The sequence below is a fragment of the Perognathus longimembris genome, chromosome 12 (genome assembly GCF_023159225.1).
Source record: "Perognathus longimembris pacificus isolate PPM17 chromosome 12, ASM2315922v1, whole genome shotgun sequence".
NCBI classification, from domain to species: domain Eukaryota; kingdom Metazoa; phylum Chordata; class Mammalia; order Rodentia; family Heteromyidae; genus Perognathus; species Perognathus longimembris.
Genome location: NC_063172.1, coordinates 55779501 through 55800680, shown reverse-complemented (window position 1 = coordinate 55800680; position 21180 = coordinate 55779501). Strand labels below are relative to the sequence as shown.

General features: G+C 38.2%; 1 protein-coding gene across 3 annotated transcripts in view; it reads left to right on the top strand.

Moving 5' to 3' along the window:
* Positions 1-21180, top strand: part of Atp6v1h (ATPase H+ transporting V1 subunit H) — an 89541-nt gene that overhangs the window by 8940 nt on the left and 59421 nt on the right. For 2 of the 3 annotated variants that reach the window (XM_048358376.1, XM_048358375.1), the window contains exons 4-7: positions 2685-2774; positions 3321-3434; positions 5186-5290; positions 8726-8779. In XM_048358376.1, coding sequence (XP_048214333.1) covers positions 2685-2774; positions 3321-3434; positions 5186-5290; positions 8726-8779 — 363 coding nt within the window. The remainder of the gene's footprint in view (positions 1-2684; positions 2775-3320; positions 3435-5185; positions 5291-8725; positions 8780-21180) is intronic. The other variant, XM_048358377.1, reaches the window with a different exon arrangement.

Sequence of the window (21180 nt, the reverse complement as noted above, 5' to 3'; positions counted from 1 at the left end):
TTGTCCTTGTGATTTGTTTGTTGTACAAAAATAAAATGCTGTTAAATAAAAAGGAGAAAATAAACATTGTTTTACCTGATAGTCTCTGTTTAAGATGGGACTTGTAATGGAAGTGACACTGGCTCAAGTGGTAGAGTGCTAACTTTGAGCTGAAGAGCTCAGGAACAGCACTCAGGCCCAGAGTTCAAGCCCCATGACCAACAACAACAAAAAAAAAAAAAAAAAAAGAAAAGAAGAAAGAAAGATAGAACCTATGTTATCTCTTTAGTGTATCTCCTTTTAGACATTTTCTGTGCATATATCACCTGCATACTTATTAATACAATGTTTTTCAACAAATGACATGATATATCTACATGGCCTTTTTCCTTTTATCTAACTAACTGAATATACCACCTTTTACAAACTGTTGACAGTATGCCTATGGCTTTTTAAAAAATTATTGAGTAGGTTTCCATTTGGTGAAAATGTAGTTTTCCATGCACAACCATTATCTTCTAAACCATATTTCCCCACATATTTTGGTAACTTTCATTTTTCCCCTCTGTTTTGAGATCAATATTCTTATTTCCTTCTAGGATGTGATTGTTGGTCAGACAACTTGAACATTTATAAGGGCTTTTATACACATCATAAAAATACCCTCTTGAAAGAGTACCAATTTGTAATGCTTGTTGGCAGTATGCAGGCATGTCCATGTTCCTGGCGACATAATACCCATCAGGTTCCTGGATATGTGGGTTCCTAGGTACTAGTAGTACCTAGTCCCATTTGTTCTTGCATTCTTTTTTTGTTAGTTGTGGGGCTTGAACTCAGGGCTTGGGCACTATCCCTGAGCTCTTTTGCTCAAGGCTAGTGCTTTACTACTTTGAGCCACAGCTTCAATTCCAGTTTTCTGGTGGTTCATTGGAGCTAAGAGCCTCATGGACTTTCCTGCCCAGGCTGGCTTTGAACTGTGACCTTCAGATCTTAGCCTCTTTTGTAGCTAGGATTACCAGAGCCTGGCTGTTATTGCATTCGTGTCCTTTTGATAGGTGAAATGGTACACTAGTGTAATACATTTTAAAGTAGATTTTGGTCTCTTTTTTCCTCTGGGTGGTTGCTTCTCACATTCTTTACTATTGTATAGAAATGTATGTATGCTTATTGATTCATCAGATTATTTTATGTGATAAATATATTAGTTCTGTGTATGCCATTGTTTCCAGCTTGTTCACTAAGTTTTAAACTTGGTTTCTGTGGCACTTTAGTGAAGTTTCACTTGTGCCATCAGGCTTACTCCCTTCTTCCTTTGTGATGCCAGCTATGGGTCTGTCCTCACTTGAGAAAGCTTCTCGGTCCCAGGTGCATGTGCACTGAAAGGGACTCCTCATTCAATGTTTGTTTAGCACATGGTACAGGGTCCTTGTCAAGTACACAGTTAGACTGGGGAAATGGTGCTAATAGTAAATGTTCTTCCCTTCAGGAAGTAAACTGAAGGCTTTTTCTTAATTGCAGTGTCCGGTGTGATGGACCTTCTAGGGCTTTTTGCGAGGAAATAAGCATTTGTTTTATTCAAACAAATTGACAGTATATCTGAAAAGCTAAAATAGAAAGGCTATGGGTAATTCATTCTTAGTTTTGAGAAAGGAGTGTAAATATTTCTACTTAATGTTTTTGACTAAAAAATCCAATTATCCATTACTTTCAACTTTCTAAATAATTTGAAGGTTATCCTAGGTGTGTTTTGTAGTCTTTAAAATTCCACTGTTTAGTATGGTGGTAGACTGTCCACAGAAGATACAACTCAGATGAGAATGTGTATGATTTTTGATAAGATATGTATTCCTACAGCATGATCTTGGTCATGATTGTTGTTCTACTACTTGAGCCATGCTTCCAGCCCTGGCATGATCTTTGCTACATATTTGCTACCTGGAGGATTTACTGAGTAAATGAATACTGAATGAAGTATACTTCAATTTATATGCCCTTATGTTTCAAAGCACACCTATTGAGTAGTGTTGCATCCATCAAACTATAATTTTTGGATTATTTAGAGAATTTCAGGGAACAATTTTAATTGGGCTGTATTTGATTTATATACTGAGTTAAACATATAAGCCTGGCATAAACCTAGCTAAGTGTAGTTTCCCTGCCCACAGATTTTCTGCTGTAGGACCCTGGTAGGTTGAAGGAGCCCATATATAATTTGGTCTGATCCCTACAATAGTCTTGGGAAAATTAGGAGGCCACCTATTTGTTGTTGGGTGCAATTTTATTGAGAGGTCATGTAGTTGATATATTGTAGGATGGAGAGGGTTCGGACCTTCTGATTACAGTCTCTAGTACTCTGATTCTACTGTTTTGCTTCCCAGTAAGCACTAAAGACAAAATAAAAACAAAATAAAGTTGTTTTTTTAAATTGTCGATATAACTTTTTTCTGTCATGAGTAATCAGTTGCTTGTACCTAGGTGTATCTGTTTTAAACATAGAAAACATTTTGAAGTTTAGCACTAGAAATAAAAAATCTGATGAAATCATATGGTCCTTTATTATGACAGTATTTATAAAGAAATACATTTTCAGTAATTCTGTTTGCTAATTGCATTTGTATCCTATTTGATGAAAGAGAAATAATGTTTACAGAAGTTCCATTAAAATGGGGGTTGCAACAATTAACATTAATATCATTTTTTTCTAGTGTGCTAAAACATTTATAAATCTGATGACTCATATCTCCAAAGAACAGACAGTGCAGTACATACTAACGATGGTTGATGATATGTTACAGGTAGGTATATCTGTTTCCCCCTTTTTTTTGTGCTAATCCAGGGGTTTGAACATAGGGCCTGAATGCTATCTCTGAGCTTTTGTGTTCAAGGCTAGTGCTTTACCACTTGAGCCACACTTCAATTTGAGGTGCTTTCTGCTAGTACTTCACTTAGGCTGTTCTGCCTCCTCCCTGTTTGAGTTCCATTGTTTGGCAGACAGACAGGGTATTTACACAGCACACATTGGTATTGCTAGAGGTGTCAAAATAATTTTAGGAACAGCAGATGAGTACAGGCAGAGAATGACAATGTATAGTTTCATCCCTTTTGATTTAAAGTAATCATTTTGATTAAACAACAATTTTGATATGTAAAATATGTCCCTCCCTACCATCCCTGCCCTCTGCCCATACTAATATCAGTGATAGACAGTGGTGTGTATGCATACAGTGGAAAAAGAACACAACACTGATGGATCATAATGGAAGGTTGGAAAGCTGTGCACAATCAGTACATTCTTCAGTACAGTTCTTTCAGACTAGTGATACATTTTCTTTTCTGTTCAGGAAAATCACCAGCGTGTCAGCATTTTCTTTGATTATGCGAAACGTAGCAAGAGTACTGCCTGGCCCTACTTTCTGCCAATGTTGAATCGCCAGGATCCCTTTACTGTTCATATGGTAAATTTTAATCACATTGTGTGTGTGTGTTCGTGTGTGTGTGTGTATGTATGTGTGTGTTATATAGTTCAATAAAGAAAGGACATTGTTTGAGGCAGTCACTGGATTTTTGTAGATAATTTGGATAATGATGAATTCATTAGCATCAAAGTACATGATGAATTCATGTATGTAAAAAGCTCCAGGTCATCAATAGGAGAATAAAGCATATTGCATATTTTACTATGTAGAAGTTAAAAGTTAAATTTTTCTTTGAAATAGCTACCGAGTCTTGTTTTAAGTTAAGTAAGAATTGCTTTCTCATTTCTTAAGCACCTTTGTTTTAAACAGTGTGAAGGGCTGTGTTTGGAAGCTCTGATATTTGAAGCATCTTTTATGGTGTCTGGAGAAGTAATGAGAGTAAACTATAGTACACACATTTCCTTTTCTATTTCCAGTGTAGTGGAGATTGTGTGTGTGGTGTGATGGGTACAGGCAGGAGCTTGGAGGTTCCTCATTTCACTGAAGGCCTTTAATTTTTTTATGTCACGGATTATGGTCTCCAAAACATTTTTGTGCTTGCAAGTCTTCCTTTTCCCCCTTTTTATTCAATTCGTTCGTTTGTTCCTTCCTTCCTTCCTTCTTTCTCTGTTTTTCTCTCCCTCTTTCCCTTCACGTCCCTCTTCCTCTTTGCCATCCCTCCTTCCACATTTATATTTATTTACATATTAATATATTTTTATATCTGATATATTGAAACATTTATAAAAAATTAAAAAGGAGGACTCATGAAATAAACTGCACATTAATGAATGATTATTTTTTTCTTTTTGAATTGTAGAAGCATGTTTTGATTATTTGGGTGCTCAGATGTCTTCCTAGTGTTTTTTTTTTTTTTTTGGCCAGTCCTGGGCCTTGGACTCAGGGCCTGAGCACTGTCCCTGGCTTCTTCCCGCTCAAGGCTAGCACTCTGCCACTTGAGCCACAGCGCCGCTTCTGGCCGTTTTCTGTATATGTGGTGCTGGGGAATCGAACCTAGGGCCTCGTGTATCCGAGGCAGGCACTCTTGCCACTAGGCTATATCCCCAGCCCCTTCCTAGTGTTTTAATATAAAATTAACATATATACAGGTAAGGCAGGCTTATGCTAAGTGTACAGATGCAGCCAAGTCGTAATTATCTTTTTTTTCTTTTTGGTGGTACTGGGAATTGAATCCAGGCTTTGTCAATGCTAGGCAAACTGTCTGGTATTGATCTGCATTCCCAGACTCATATTAACTTTTTGATACATAAATGACTTTTAGCTAATATTTCAAATTTAGAGGGCTAGACTTCTGTTAGTTTACATGTACTGATGGGGTTTGTATTAGCTGTAGAAATGTCAGGTTTCTGTATTCTTTTGTCATTATGTTTTTGCTTATACGTGTATCGCCAATAATATTTTCAATCTGTGTTCTTAACAGGATTCCTTTTAATTCAGTTGTTTATTTGTGAAGGTTTTTTTGATGGTCTTAAGATGAATCTTAATCTTACTTTTGAAATGCAAAAAGGGAATGTTATGATATTCTTAAAACCCAGCTAGTTTTAGTTTATTTTAAAGGAAATCTTTTAAAAATACATTTTGAATGTTTGTATTTCAATGTAAGTTAAAATTTTATTTCTCCAGGAATTGAGTATGACAAAAATCATAAAGCAAAGTTGCTACAAGTCCTGGATTTTAAGGCATGCAAAATGATTTTAAGAATCAATATTTAAATGTTTCTTCATTTCCAGGCAGCAAGAATTATTGCCAAGTTAGCAGCTTGGGGGAAGGAACTGATGGAAGGTAGTGACTTAAATTACTATTTCAACTGGATAAAAACGCAGCTGAGTTCACAGGTAACACAAATTTCTTTTAGTATCTTTGAAAGGAATATAACATTCATGTTCCCTTAAGCGATACTGAATTTGATGAGTATGCTGAACTGCTACTCTTGAGTGTGGTAACATGGGCTTCACTTGTTCTTTCTTTGGTTGTAATTTAAACCTTGCTGCCTTTTCTGCCACTTGTTTTCCCACTCTTGGTGGCTGCCAAGATTGTATGGCTTGGAGAAATGAAAGGATCTACAGAACAACAATAAGCTCCTCACACAAGGCTCCTGATGCAGGAAGAGAAGTGATCCAGCAGGAGAGAGTGGCCTGGCCAGCTCTGGGGCAAGAGGCTTCCAGGCACACTTCCCCGCTCTGCCTCAGGAATCTGAGCCAACAAGATTTGCCTGAGACATACTGGCTTCTTGGAGAGTGCTCTTAACATTTCTAATGAGGTCTGGTCATTTAACCAGGTTAGCACCAGTAGACCAACGGTTCTTGAGTGCTTCCAGGGGAATTTCAAAATGCACGCAGAACATTGTAGATCAAAGTTAATCAGCTTGGCTTCCAGGTATCCCTGGGTAAGCCTGGGCTTTCGCAGTCCAGCTGTGAGATGATGAATGAGCAGTGGCTTATTGTCCACCCTATCCCACTGTGATCATGGGATTAAGCAGCTAAGGCCAAACTGAGACATGATATCTACATATTCGTCATTTTGGTTGCTTTTGGGTCTTTCCAGCTCTGCTTTTCCATGGTGGAAAATGACTGCCTGGTGTATGACTGGGAGCATAATAGGCTTTCTATATTTCACTTTATGGTTGCTTAAAAGAGGACATTTGAAATGGCTCTTTGGGGTGTTTATTTTAGGCTTCCAGTGACTGTTATGTGGAGGTGGAGGCTTGGTGGGAATGATGCTCAGACAAGGAGAGGAAGGGAGGTGAGTTGGGAAGAGTATTCTGGGGACAGAAAAGGTACTGGAGAATAAGATTTTGCTGTGGAAGTTGTGACATGGGAGAATGATAACAGGAGAAATAATACTCATAGTTATAGTACTATATTTATAAGTAGGAGTGTATTTACTGAAAATAAATGCCTATTTATTTTTTGGAACGTTTTAAATTTTAATTCAGGCAACTCTATTGTTTTAGTAGATTTTAATTTGAGGCATTGGAAAGGTGTACTTTTTGTCTTATTGTATGCATGGGGCCTAATTGCCTCCCTCCCTTTTTTTTTTGTACCAGTACTTAGGCCTAGGCCCTGTCTCTTAGCCTTTTTTTCACAAGGCTGGCACTCTACCACTTTAGCCACAGCTTCATTTTCAGCTTTTTGGTAGTTAATTGGAGGTAAGAGTTTCATGGACTTTCCTGCTGGGCTGGCTTCAAATCGGGATCTTCAGATCTCACAGCTCCCTGAGTAGCTAGCATTCATTATAGGTGTGAGCCACTCGTGCCCAGCTCGCTAATTGCCTTTTATATTTGGGTAAAGACATTTTAGAATGAATTTGTTAATTTGAATGGAATTAAAAATTCTAAAATGTCAATAATATCAATTTTAACCTCCTACGGGCTTAGTTTATAAAGTATTTTTGTAAGAGCCATCAGCTTGCAGATTTTACTTAGTTTGGAAGATATTTAAAACATGAAAAATAGGTGTGTGAAAATGAGATTTTTTTTTTTGCCAGTCCTGGGTCTTGAACTCAGGGCCTAGGCACTGTCCTTGGCTTCTTTTTGCTCAAGGCTAGCACTCTACCACTTGAGCCACAGCACCACTTCTGGCTTTTTCTATATACGTGGTTTTGAGGAATCGAACCCAGGACTTCATGTACATGAGACGAGCACTTTACCACTAGGCCATATTCCTAGCCTGAAAATGAGATTTTAAATCTCTAATAAATGTATATTATTTGGAATCAGAATGCTTAGTTCATTGGGAAACACTCTTTCCCTTTGTATCTGTTTTATCTGTTTTTATCCGTCCTTTTCCATAAACCCCATTTTGCCTTACTGTTGTCTTTCTAGTTGGGCTCAGATGTAGCTGAGCTCATACAATGAAATCTGGAAGGGAAGACTGTCAGACTGTCTTTTTGGGCCGTTTCACCATAGCATTTCCTCATGGCAGTGCCATTGTCTTGTGCCTCAGATGATCTATCATTTTGGAATGATTAACATGTGTTTCATGCTCACATGGTAGTAACAATGTCCAATAAGTGGGGGGAATATTTCTCTCATTGCTAGTGGTAGGAAGTATTGCAGTGTCTAGAACAGCCTTCATCAGAATTGAACTACTTGGTATTAGATCCATGCTTTCTAAGACCTTTTCTGTATTTCTCTTAGTGCACTGTTTTTAACCACAGTCTTTGACTTTTATTTGTGGGTTAGTATTTCTGCTTTGCAAGGCCTTCTACTTCAAGGTGCTTTTTCAGGCTACAGATGACAGTCTGTTTTTGCTTCTGAGTTTGGCCACTGCTTTTGCTTGGCTCTCATCTTGCTCTCTGCCTTGCCCTGGGCAGAAATATCTTCCATGGTCTTGTTTTAGAATTTATTTATTTATTTTTGTGCCAACATAGGGGCTTGAACTCAGAACTTAGAGCTCTTGCTTGGCTTTCTTGCTTCCAGCTAGCCTTTTACCACTTGAACTATGCCTCTACTTTCAAGGTTTTATTTTCTGCATCAGTCAAATACTATGTAATAGTGCGGTATGTGGAAACTCTCCTTTTCTCTACCATAAATGCTTTCTCCTTCATGTATAGGACCATACATCCATGATTCTAGTAGAAATAAACTTTCAAAAGCCTAACTTTTGTAATTTTGGTCATTTTGTGTCCTTTTACTTTATTGTGGCAATTTTTGGAAGAAGATACTTTGTTTTCCACTAAGTGACCCACTATCTGTAGTAGTTACTGAGTAAAAAAAAAATAAACATTTTCTTTTAGAAATTCATTATCACTTTTCTCTTGCACTTTCAGCCTTTGACTTTCTATCTTGTATTTTCTTCATTTCTACATCACATTTTCGTCATTTCTACATCACATTTAATTTTCATGAAAATCTGTTAGCTTTGTTATGCATAACCTGATTTTAAGTCTTAGCAGGTACCTGTTTCACAAAGTTTTGCCACAGGCCATAATATAGATAATCAATATATGCCAGTCTTCTGAAAAGTTAGTTAGAAAATCCTGAGGGAAATTTTTGCTAGTTTCACTTGTGAATCTTAGCTGGAGCTTAACATTCAGTTTATTAGTCTGTTTTCACCAGTCTCTTGATTAATGTATTATCTGGAAGAGTATAATGACAGAATAGTTTATATCATCTTCATGCTTTTTGTAAAGTAGAATTAGTGAGAATAATGAAAAATTGTAAAAAGTAGCAAAGTGTAAACTTCACTTTGTTCTTTTTTTGGGTAAGCTGGTAAATTAGGGCAAAATTAAAAACAAAACTAGGTAATAAGTCATTTATTTTACAATAGAAACTGCGTGGTAGCGGTGTTGCTGTTGAAACAGGAACAGCCTCTTCAAGTGATGTAAGTACACCCTGCTTAATTCACCAGCTTCCTAACACCCAGAAATACATTACTTTTATTCTCAGCCATTTATAGTTGTGAAAGTGTTTGCCAAAATGTCAACCACGGCTTTGATGTGTTGTCCATCTCTAGTCAGTATAATTGTTTTGCAAAACTATATACAGGTGTGGTCTCTAGGGATCACATGAGATATGTCCTTCTTTGTTTCTGTTTTTTATTTTCCAAGGTACTCTATTTAGACTTGAGAGTCAAAGTGGGAATCTGACTTCAAATGCACAATTTGAGTAAATAATCATTAGGCTACTCTCATACTTCTTGCTGTCTTGTAAACTGTTTACTATTAGTCTAAGCAAAAGGGGACCAGTGAATCAAACACTTGGCAGGAATTCAGCTAACTGATGGCCTAAAATACACTCTTGTGCTGTGCTGCTCAGAGTTTGTGTGGATTCCACCTCCTTCTTCATTCAATCGTCTTTTCTTTGTGCCAGTACTGGGGCTTGAACTCAGGTCCTGGGCACTGGCCCCTTGGCTTTTCTGCTCAAAGCTAGCATCTTACCACTTGAGCCACAGCTCCACTCCTGGCTTTTGGAGGCTAATTGGGGTTAAGTGAGTGTCTCATTGACTTCCTGCCCAGTCTTGCCTCAAATTGGGATCCTCATGTCTCAGCCTTCTGAGTAGCTAGGATTAATAGATATGAGCCAGCAGTGCCGGGATTCTCATCCAATCTTTCCTCACATTCGTGTGGAGTGGAGAGCTTAAAAGCTAAGATAAATTATAGTCCTCTATGTTCCTTTCTTGGCTAACATTATTTTTCTGCTTTGGACTGGTTTAACTTTAAGCCCAAGAATTAGACACAGTTTAGACAAGTATGGATGGGCCTGACTTGGGACCAGCTGAGGTTAAAAAAATGCAGGTGCATTGAGCTTTTTTTTTATTCATTGATTCATTTATTTAATTAGTTACATATTTATTTATTTGCATGTGTAAATGTTTTGAGTGAATACAAACAGTTGCCTAAGCAAGACCTTCTTTCCCCACTCCAGAGTTGCATTGAGCTTTCATAAAGTTGGAAACACCTCTTGGACACTAGAAAGCATTGTTTTAGCATAGTTTCAACATACCAGCTAATGTAGATAAAAATGAAGCTCTGATGAAACCATCTAATATTTATATTGACTGCTGTAGCTTTCTTCCATAATTGGAATGAATTGGACTGAATAGCAGTGGAATCCAGTTTTAAAGCCAGGAGCTGGGCTCCCACTGGGGCATGGATTAAAAGGATTGACTGTAGTGTTAGGTCAGATAAAGGGAATCTAAGATGCCAAAAAGGGAGTCACAACAAGGTGGAGAGAGGAAGCTGTGGATAGGAGGTCCAGTTAGTCCTAGCACATGCATATATTTGGAATCTTCATGTTGCGTGACTTGTATTTCTACCATTTGAACTTTGAGAAGTTGTTTAGTATAGGTTTTAGACATATTGGTGGATTTCTGAAACAAGGTATTTCCAGAATCATTTGCCTTATTTTAGTTGTTGTTAAGGTATTTGTAAGTTAACGCTATCATAAGGAGGTGTAAGCTCTGCTGACATGAATGCTTTATTTTACTCTTTTCTGGAAAAACAACGTGGATTGAGTTGGCAGCTTGTTAGTGTCAGTAGGGTAGGTTCATACATATATCATTCCAGCTGAGATTAATATCAGGGGAAATTGTTAATAAGAAGTTTTCAAACCTGTTCCTATCTCTACTCTTCCCAAAAGGGTCTTTTTTTCATACTTGAGGTTAAGAATAGAGAATCAGGGCTGGGGATATGGCCTAGTGGCAAGAGGGCTTGCCTCATATACATGAGGCCCTGGGTTCAATTCCCCAGCACCACATATACAGAAAATGACCAGAAGTGGCGCTGTGGCTCAAGTGGCAGAGCGCTAGCCTTGAGCAAAAAAAAGAAGCCAGGGACAGTGCTCAGGCCGAGTCCGAGGCCCAGGACTGGCAAAAAAAAAAAAAAAAGAATAGAGAATTAGACCTTTTATCAGTGCATGGTACTGAAAAAATAGCTAGTACTTATTGAGCACTTACTATGTGGCTGACAACTGTTTGCTTGTTTTACCTTTTTCTTTTTTTTTCTTTTTTCTTTTGCCTGTCCTGGAGCTTGAGCTCAGGGTCTCTAGGTGCTGCTCCTGATCTTTTGCTCAAGGTTAGCACTCTACTACTTGAAACACAGTGCCACTTCTGGCTTTTTTCTGAGTAGTTTATTGGAAGTAAGAGTATCATGGATTTTCCTGCCCAGGCTGGCTTTGAACCGTGATCCTCAGATCTCACCCTCCTGAGTAGGTAGTATTACAGGCATTAGCCACTGGTGCCTGGCTTTCATTTTACGTTGGATGTGAATGCAGTTTGGTAAACTGTATTACCTGGTGTTGCCACTTGATGGCAGTATAAAACAGACAGAAACAGCTGTACACTGCAAAGTAGGAAACAGTTCTAACAGTCCTGTCTTTCAAAATGTCCACAGAAGCATCATCTCCAGTTATGACTGGATTATTGCAAACATTTAAGTATATCACACAAGTAGAATTTTCTTAAAATATGCTATTTTGTCTTTAGATAGTTGTGAAAATAATAGGAGCATATTCTATCTTTGCCATCTCTATGGTTCTCAGTTTTAGAATTATGTCTTTTCTTTTGAGGAGGCATCATGGCTTGGGAGTGGATTGCTGGGCAGATGGCCTGGCCAAAGAATGCTGTGATGGTTCAGAGACTTTGGAATATTTAGAAAGAACATGGGTGCTGGATGTGCTATTACATGCCTCAGGCCGAGGCGGGAGAATCTTCAGTTCAGAGTTATCCTGGGCTACATAGCAAGACCCAATCTTAAATTATATAAAATATAATAAGTACTCACAAAAGCTGCTAGTATTACTATATTCAAAGAGCATTTGGGGATTTTCTTTGTTTCCTTTTTCCTATGCTGACTTTCACTTATAGTTGTGCACAGGTGAGTGAGATGGCTTCCTTCTCGTGTCCTCTTCTTGGCTACTTTTGTTGTAGACCTGGTCTGGCATCAGCTGGTCATGGACAGACATCGTCTCAGTGGTAGACAGTGACTCCATTTCCTGCAGTAGGCCTCCTGTGGTGGTGGAAAGGCCCCATGTGTGTGCCCCTGTCCACGGTGGCAGCCACTAGCTCTGGAGTTAAAATATATTTCACATGCTATAGCGTTCCTCCCTTTGTAGTTAGGCAGTTTGTAATGTACTTATGAAGTTGTGTGACTATTACCACAATCAAACATTCTACATTTCGCTTCTCCCCAAAATACTCTATGCATCAAAAGTCTTCCCCATTCCTTCTCTCCTCTTTCAGGCCACGGAAGCACTTACATCCCTTTGTCTCTGGATCACCTGTGCGTTTGTAGAAATAAAACTGTCCACCTGGTTTTCTGTGACAGGCTTTGCTTACTCTTCGTGGTGTTTTCAAATGTCATCCATGTTTGTACAAGCAATGACAGCAAATTCAAGTGAACAGAGAAAGTCCAAATGTTGTTTCTTTGGCTTTTGGACATATTAGGTTGGTTTCTGTGGCATTTCTAGTGCATTTGTTGATGGAGTTGGCGTTCTGCTTTGGCTTGGTTTTTTAGTTTAATGATGTGCTGGTGTGATTCTCTTCAGAGGAGGAGGATGAGTTCGATCTGGTTAGTGCCAGTTTGTTAAGAAGTCCACCAGAAGGGTAGCCGATGTCAGTGGTGGTAGCTCCCCAGTTAAGGCCCGCTCTCTTAATCTGTAGACTGCTCTAGCTGGGGAGCTGTGAAATTCACAGGCACCAGAGAAACTTACAATTGATACAGTGGTTCTTTCTTATTTGTGGTTTTGCTTTTCAGTTACCAGGAGTCAACTGAAAATATTGAGTGGAAAATTCTGGGAATGTATGACACATGGCTTTAAACATCTTTTAAAATTACAGTTATTATTAGAATTAGAATTAGAATTAGAATAGAATAGAATAGAATTAGAATAGAATTAGAATTCTATTTTTTATATTGTTAATGTCTTACTGTGCTTGCTTTAAATGGCACTTTGCCTTTGTAGAAATGAAAGCCATTGTACACAGGGCTCAGTACTGTTCACATGTTTAGGCTTCCACAAGGGACTAATGGATAAAAAGGGGTTTACTTTATATAGTTTGTAAATTTTAAGAGCATTTATTTACCCAGAGCTATTTTTTATTTTTTTAAAAATTATTGTTCTTCAAATAGTGAGAATCTTTAAAATACACATACAGAATAAAAAGTAAGGAAGAGCAGAAGCCAAGTGTGGTGGTTCATGCCTGTAATCTGAACACATGAGGGGCAGAGGCAGGCGATTCAAGTGTTTAAGGCCAGCCTGGACTGCGTAGGGACCTACGGACTTCTGTCCATTCCTCCTCAAACAAAAAGGAAGGAAGAAACATAAGAAATTATGATTTTTCTTGTCATCCTTTTTGGAAGGATTACCTGGAGATTTATTCTGGCAGTGCAAAAAAATTAACTGATAATGAATTTGAGAATAAGACTTTGATAATAATTTAGTGCCATGATAAGGTACTCTAATATGCGTTAGATGTGTTCTTGGAATTTTTTTTTTTTTTTATAAAACAATAGCGAACAAAGTAAATCAACAGTACTTCTTTTTTTTTTTTTTTTTTTTTTTTTGCCAGTCCTGGGCCTTGGACTCAGGGCCTGAGCACTGTCCCTGGCTTCTTTTTGCTCAAGGCTAGCACTCTACCACTTGAGCCACAGCACTACTTCTGGCTGTTTTCTATATATGTGGTGCTGAGGAATTGAACCCAGGGCTTCATGTATACGAGGCAAGCACTCTTGCCACTAGGCCATATTCCCAGCCCCCAGTACATCTTTTTTTTTTTTTTTTTTTTTGGCCAGTCCTGGGCCTTGGACTCAGGGCCCGAGCACCGTCCCTGGCTTCTTCCCGCTCAAGGCTAGCACTCTGCCACTTGAGCCACAGCGCCGCTTCTGGCCGTTTTCTGTATATGTGGTGCTGGGGAATCGAACCTAGGGCCTCGTGTATCCGAGGCAGGCACTCTTGCCACTAGGCTATATCCCCAGCCCCCAGTACATCTTTCTTATAATAAAGGTTTTCAGTAATCATGTAATATATAATCAGGCAAATTGTATTGAAAGTACTACTTGAGGACGTATGACTTTATAAATTAATAATGAAATTAAAACTATGTCTTAATTAGTCCAGATATTTTCTTGAATATTGTACTAGTGTTTGAGCATAGCCTCCTTCTTACCTAGTAGGGCTCTACAGTTTGAGTCACACCTCCAGTTAGTTATTTTCAATTAGGTTTTCATGTTTTAACACTGATGAGCTGCACATGGCAATCTTTCTGCGTATATCTTCCTTAAGTCTAGGATTAATAGGCATGTGCCACCATGCCCAACTTATTTGTTAAGATAGGCATATTGCTGACTTTTTGCCTGGATTGGCTTGTGAGCCATGATCCTCTAGAGCTCTGCCTTTCAAGTGGCTTGGATTATAGGTATGAACCACTGTGCCCAGCTCAAATGATCTCTATTCATTCATAAGGCCGCTTCAAGAGAATTCTTGGGTATTTATACATTAGTTTTTGAATATAATAGTAATGTCTTATAATCATAGAGTATTTTGCAATTATCTAGTGTTTTATAGAAATAAACATCATTGTCATAGCCGCTTCACATTTTATTTTGGAAGATCTAGTCTTTCTTTCATCAGTGATGAAACAGTTCTGAAGAGGTTGATTTTCCCAAGATAACATGACTGTTAAGAAACTTCCAATTCTTCGTGTTTCCCCCTCTCCTTTAAATGAAAACTCGGAAGGGGCAGGGTTGAAATTCAGGGCCTTGTGTGTTCTAGGCAAGTGCTCTGTATCCTGCTGTGTCCTCTGCTCTCTCCCTCTCCCTCTCCTACTTCCTTTCCCATTTCTTTTTTTTTTTTTTCTTCAAATTTTTATTATCAAACTGATGTACAGAGAGGTTACAGTTTCATACGTTAGGCATTGGATACATTTCTTGTACTGTTTGTTACCTTGTCCCTCATGCCCCCCTCCCTCCCCCCTTTCCCTCCCCCCCTTCCTTTCCCATTTCTTTCTTTCCCACTTCCTCTCCTGTGTCTCTCCTCCACTCCTTTTCCCATCTGTTTCTTTCCCACTCCTTTACCTTTATCTCTCTCTTCCTCTCCTCTCTCTCTCATCTCTCTCTCTCCCTCTGGCACTCCTTCTCCTGTCGTGTGTGTGTGTGTGTGTGTGTGTGTGTGTGTGTGTGTGTGTGTGTCTTTCTCTCCCTTTGCTACTTTCTCTCCCTCTCTGTTTCATGAGGTGATTATTGCACTAGAATACTGCAAGAGTTTACATTTTTAGCAATTTATGCCAGTAAACTCAGGACCTGGGTGCTATTTGCTTTTCCTGCTCAAGGCTAGAACTCCACCTCTTGAGCCACAGTGCCACTCCTGGCTTTTTGCTGGTTTAATTGGAGGCAATAGTCACGGATTTTCCTACCTGGTTGGCTTAGAACTGTAATCCTGAAGATCTTAGCCTCTTGAGTAGCTAGGCTTATCAGTGTGAGCCACTAGCACCAGGATGTTATTTTATCACTAAGATTGATCTAGTGATAGGTTCTCAGCCAGGTGCTGTGCACTGTGATGAGCTAGCTCAAATGTGATTTCCAATGCTAACCCATGTCTAACTTAACTTCTCATATTTTTAAACAAGAACAATGTCTATTATAATTGCTGACTTTGAAGTTTCATGTTAATAACATGAGTACAAGCAGTTGTGCATGAAAGAACATTTTAACTATGAAAACATTGAGAGAGAAAAGAGTTCATAGAAATAATGACTTTTTTATGCAGCAATTTTCCTATATGTAGGAAGCATGAAAATTTCACCATTTGTAACATTGTCATCACAATACAATGAGATGATGTGTGTATGCTATGCAATTCAAGAAATAAGTGGAAATTGCTCAAGGAATTCATCTCGCACTCCACTAGAAGTAACATAATGTAAGAAAAGTAGCTGTTAGGCCATTTCAGGTTAGAATTCCTGACCATCAGATTGTGTAGATATAGGGCTGGGAATATAGCCTAGTGGTAGACTACTTGCCTCATATCTATGAGGCCCTGGGTTCGATTCCTCAGCACCACATATATAGAAAAAGCCAGAAGTGGTGCTGTGGCCCAAGTTGTAGAATGGTAGCCCTGAGCAAAGAAAAAGATTGTGTAGATATAGAAGACTTATCTCATTGAAATTCTGACTCCTTAACTACAAAGCCTCCAACATAATATCCATTTTAAAATGACATTAAAACATGTAGATTAAACAAAAATATTTCCCTGTATGAAAAGTTTTGTACATAGTAGATACTTGTTTCTCTCCAACCATCTCTTTCCCAGCATTTCTTCTTTTCCATCAACTCTTTTGCAGTAATACATTTCTGAGGGTAGAAATAGCAATATTTTTGGTTTATTTTTTAGACCCCCTGAATGTCATTCACTGCTGTGTTCAGGATCTTGACATTATCAAAGCATGTGATGTGGCTTTTCCTCCCTTCCTGTGCCATTTCACATCATGGGCTTTTTCTTCCCTCCCTCCCTTCCTCTCTCCCTCTCTCCCTTTTTCCCTCCCACCCTCCTTCCTCCTGCCCTCTCTCCTCTTTCTTTCTTTCTTTCTTTCTTTCTTTCTTTCTTTCTTTCTTTCTTTCTTTCTTTCTTTCTTCTCTCTCTCTCTCTCTCTCTCTCTCTCTCTCTCTCTCTCTCTCTCTCTTTCTTTTTATAACTTGGGGCAATAAAAAAAGGCAACTCATGGAAGCACCGTGTCTGACTGGATCTCTGAAGGACTCCTTTCCTTCCAGTTTCTCTCTCTCTCTCTCTCTCTTTTTTTTTTGGCCAGTCCTGGGGCTTGGACTCAGGGCCTGAGCACTGTCCCTGGCTTCTTTTTAGCACTCTGCCACTTGAGCCACAGCGCCCCTTCTGGCCATTTTCTGTATATGTGGTGCTGGGGAATCGAACCCAGGGCCTCATGTATATGAGGCAGGCACTCTTGCCACTAGGCCATATCCCCAGCCCCCCAGTTTCTCTCTTAAATCACTACTTTAATTTTAGCAAATTATACTAACTTTTTAAACCTTGGATTCCTCAAGTAAAAAATGACTATCATAATAATGAGCTATTAATATCATTAAGGTAGGAATTTTCCCTCCTATTAAGTAAATGATTTGTTAATTCATAATATTAAATAGTTATTTGAAAGTCCTTTGAAAAATAGAGTGGTCTTTGTAAAAATAGGGTTTTTTTTGCATAGTTTTAGGTTTGGGAGAGTAAAAAATTATTTTGATTATAGAAAATATAAAAATTTTGTGACAGAATTAGCTATATGAATACCATAAAACAAAAAGAAACAGTGCTCAGCAAACAGTATAGTCATTTTTAGTTTGTCTGTGTTTTGGGTTAGTCCAAATACAGCTAATACTTGGAGAAATGAATTATTGGTTCATTAGCTATTTAAGTAGGAACTACCTTGAAAATTTTTTTTAAAAGATTAACAAGTAAAACCACTTAGCATTTTTTCTTTTTCCTTATCATATCCCTGATGTAAAGGGTGCTTCCTTGTGATATTTCCATACATGTGTACAGTAGCCCTGATCAAATTCTTCCCTCTTGTCACTATGAATGAGGGTTCCTCCTTCCCCTTTAAGAAACAGTTTTCTTGGTTCTATTTTCTTTTTCTTTTCTTTCTTTTCTGATGGCACTGGACTTTTGAACTCAGGGCCTCACACTTGCTCAGCAAGAACTTAATGCACCGAGCCACTCAGCCAGCTAGCCCCTTACCATGTAGGCTATTTTCCAGATAGTTCTGGCTTTATGATTGGATCAGCCTGCACTGGTATTCTTCTGTTCCTGCTACTTTTAGTTGTTAGGATGACAGGCACATGCCACTAGTTGAGATGGAGTCTTGTAAATTTCTATGCCCAGCCTGTCCTTTAACCTTGATCCTCCAGTCTTTACCTCTCCAGTAGCTAGGATTAGAGGGTTGAGCTGTTGTGCCTAGCTTCTTGTTCTATTTTCATGCATGCATATAAAGTACTCAAATCTTATTCACCCATTTTTCACTCTCCTCATTCACCTTTTTCCTGCAACAGGTACCTACCCCTCAACATAACCCTGTCTTTAGTGTACATTAACTTTACAAAGGAGGTTCATTGTGATATTTCACACATGCATACATTATACTTTAGTTCCATATTACTTTCTCTTCCCATGTCTCCCTTACTCCTTATCATTCAGTGGCTTACTGTGAGTTTTGTCATGTCATCTTCATACGTAGATGCAATGTATTTCAATATTATTCACTCTCCACCATTCTCTTTCCTTTTCCCCTCTCTGATGTTCTCTCAAATAGTCTCAGAGTTGCAGTCATGTTTGTGCGTGTGCATGTGTGTGTATGTGTGTGCACTTCTGTGTCTGTGGATATTTTTACCTTTTAGGTCTAGATTCCACACATGAAAAAAAACACCCTACAATTGTTGTCCTTCTGAAGCTGGATTACATTGCTTAACATTAGAGTCTATAGATCCATCCATTTTCTGGAAAATACTGTACTTCTGTTCTTTATGGAAGAATAATATTTAATTTTATATGAAGATCATATTTTCTGCATCCATCAGTTCTAGGGCATCCAGCCTGTTTCTATGGTTTGGCTATTAGGAATAGTGTTGCCATGAACATGAATGTGCAAGTGTCTCTATTGTATCTTGATTTACCATTCTTTTTGTCAGTCTTGCTCTTATTTGCTGATCTGTTGAAGAACTTAATGCTTTGTCAATATGTTCCAGTGGTTTGACAGTGTTTTTCTGTAATAGCTTCAACAGTTCAGGTCTTATATTGAAGTCTCCAATCTACTTTGAATTGAGAGACAGATATAGTTCCAGTCTTTACCATTTGATCAAGATTATTGTCTTTTATCCAATGTATGTTTTTGGCAGACACATAAGACTCAGTAACTGTTTATGCTTATTTCTGGACTTCCTATTTTGTTGCATGGGTCTTTTGTGTCTGTTTTTGTACCAAAACCATGCTGGTTTTCTTTTTATAATTTTTTAAATAAAAATCCTATTTTTTGCTATGGCTCTGTGCAATAGTTTGAAACAAAATATTGTGATACCTCCCATATTATCCTTTTTGCTTGGGATTGCTTTGGCTATTTAGGTCTTTTGTGCTTCCATATGAACCTTATTCTTTGATTTTTCTATCTCTGTGAAGAATATCATTGGAATTTTGATGAATGTTTCATTAAATATACAGATTGCTTTTGCAGTATAGCCATTTTTACAATATTGATTTTGCTAATCAATGATCATGGGAGGTCTTTCTGTCTTTCTTTAGTTACTTTCTACAAAGATTTATTGTTTTATAGAGTTCTTTCACTTAGTAAAATTAATTGCTAGATATGTTAGTTTTTTGATAGTATTGCGAATGAGATTATTTTCTTGATTTCTTTCCCATTCAGATTATTGTTGGTATATAGAAAAACCAGTGATTTTGTTTCTTTATTGATTTTATAGTCTGTTAACAAAAGGTTTTTTTTAAATCAGATCTAGGGTTTGTTTTTTTTTAAAGAATCTCTAAGTTCTTCCTTTTTAGGGTCTTTTAAAGATACATATCATCTGTAAATAGGGATAATTTGATTTCTTCCTTTCCTATTGGCATCCCTTCTCTTTTTCTTGCCTTTGTGCTCTGACTAGAATTTCTAGCACTATATTAAATATGAGATGAGAGAGTAGGTATCCTTGTCTCATTCTTGACTTTAGAGGAAATGATTTCAGTTTTTTCTGATTTAGTACAATGTTGGTTATAGATTTATCATGTATAGCATTTATTATAGTGAGGTACATTCCATGTATTACTAGTTGTATCAGAGATTTTATTATAAAAAGGATGTTGAATTTTTTTTTTTTTTGGCCAGTCCTGGGGCTTGGACTCAGGGCCTGAACACTGTCCCTGGCTTCTCTTTGCTCAAGGCTAGCACTCTGCCACTTGAGCCACAGCGCCACTTCTGGCCATTTTCTGTATATGTGGTGCTGGGGAATTGAACCCAGGGCCTCATGTATATGAGGAGGCAAGCACTCTTGCCACTAGGCCATATCCCCAGCCCCAAGGATGTTGAATTTTGACAAAGGTCTTTTCTGTATCTATTGAGATAAGCAATCATGTGATTTTTTTTTTTTTTTTGTGTCTCTTTTTTTTGGTTCTGGGGATCGAACCCAGGAGGTTGCACTTGCAAGGCAAGCACTTTGCCACTGAGCTACATCCCAGCCCCCAATCATGTGATGTTTTTGTCCTGTCCTAGACAGTCATCTGTGTTTCTGTGTATCAAAATGGTCTCAAACTTGAGATCTTCTTGCCTCAGCCTTTCAAATACTGAGATTATAGGTGCTTATCACCATCCCTGGCTCCAAAATTGGCTCTCAACACTAAAAACATTTGCTAGTAAAGCAGTATAACATAGAGTAAATTAAAAACTGGTAAGCAATTTATTATCATCCTCAAGGATATGTAACTTAAATAATTAAAAATAAAAAAGAGCCAAGTGCCAGTGGCTTGGCCTGTAGTCCTAGCAACTCAGGAAGCTGAGATCTGAGGATCGCAGTTGAAGCTGGCTTGACAGGAAAGTCCATGAGACTTATTATCTCCAGTAAACTACTCAGAAAAAGCTGAAGTGGCATTGTGGTATACAGTGCTAGCCTTGAGCAAATGAAGCTCAGGGATAGTGGCCAGGCCCAGAGTTCAAGCCCCAGGACTGGGGGAGGGGGGGTGGGGGTGGGGAGGATATTTGCTTTAGAGAGGGCTTTTATCAGTCAGATTTAGTCCTGGTTCCAAAAAGCAATAAGGTAACAGTGCTATATTGTATATATTCTTAATTTTTAAATTGTTATTATAAAGGTGATGTACAGAGGGGTTATAGTTACATGAGTCATGTAAAGAGCAAATTTCTTTTTGGACAATGTCACTTCTTTCTTGCTTTCTATTATTGTGTTCTTGCAGTATTACTGGTATTTATAGCAATTTTTATCAAGTTTTTAAACTATTTATTGATTGCTATCTGTTAGGGCGTTGTTTAGAATTAGTGTGTGGCATAGGGATTATTTGTAATTTCTTTTGGGTATTTGGTGAGTGCTTCCCAGGTATAGTGCATGGTATTGAATACAATACTGAACACAATGAGTGTGATTCCTGCCTTCAGAGGGCTACATTATGTTTGGGGATGACAGTATTAAACCAGGAATTACACAATTGGTTAATGTGGCACTGCCTAGAAGAAAGATGCATAGAGTCCTTTCGTAGTATAATAAAAGGGGACTTCTGTTGGGTGGG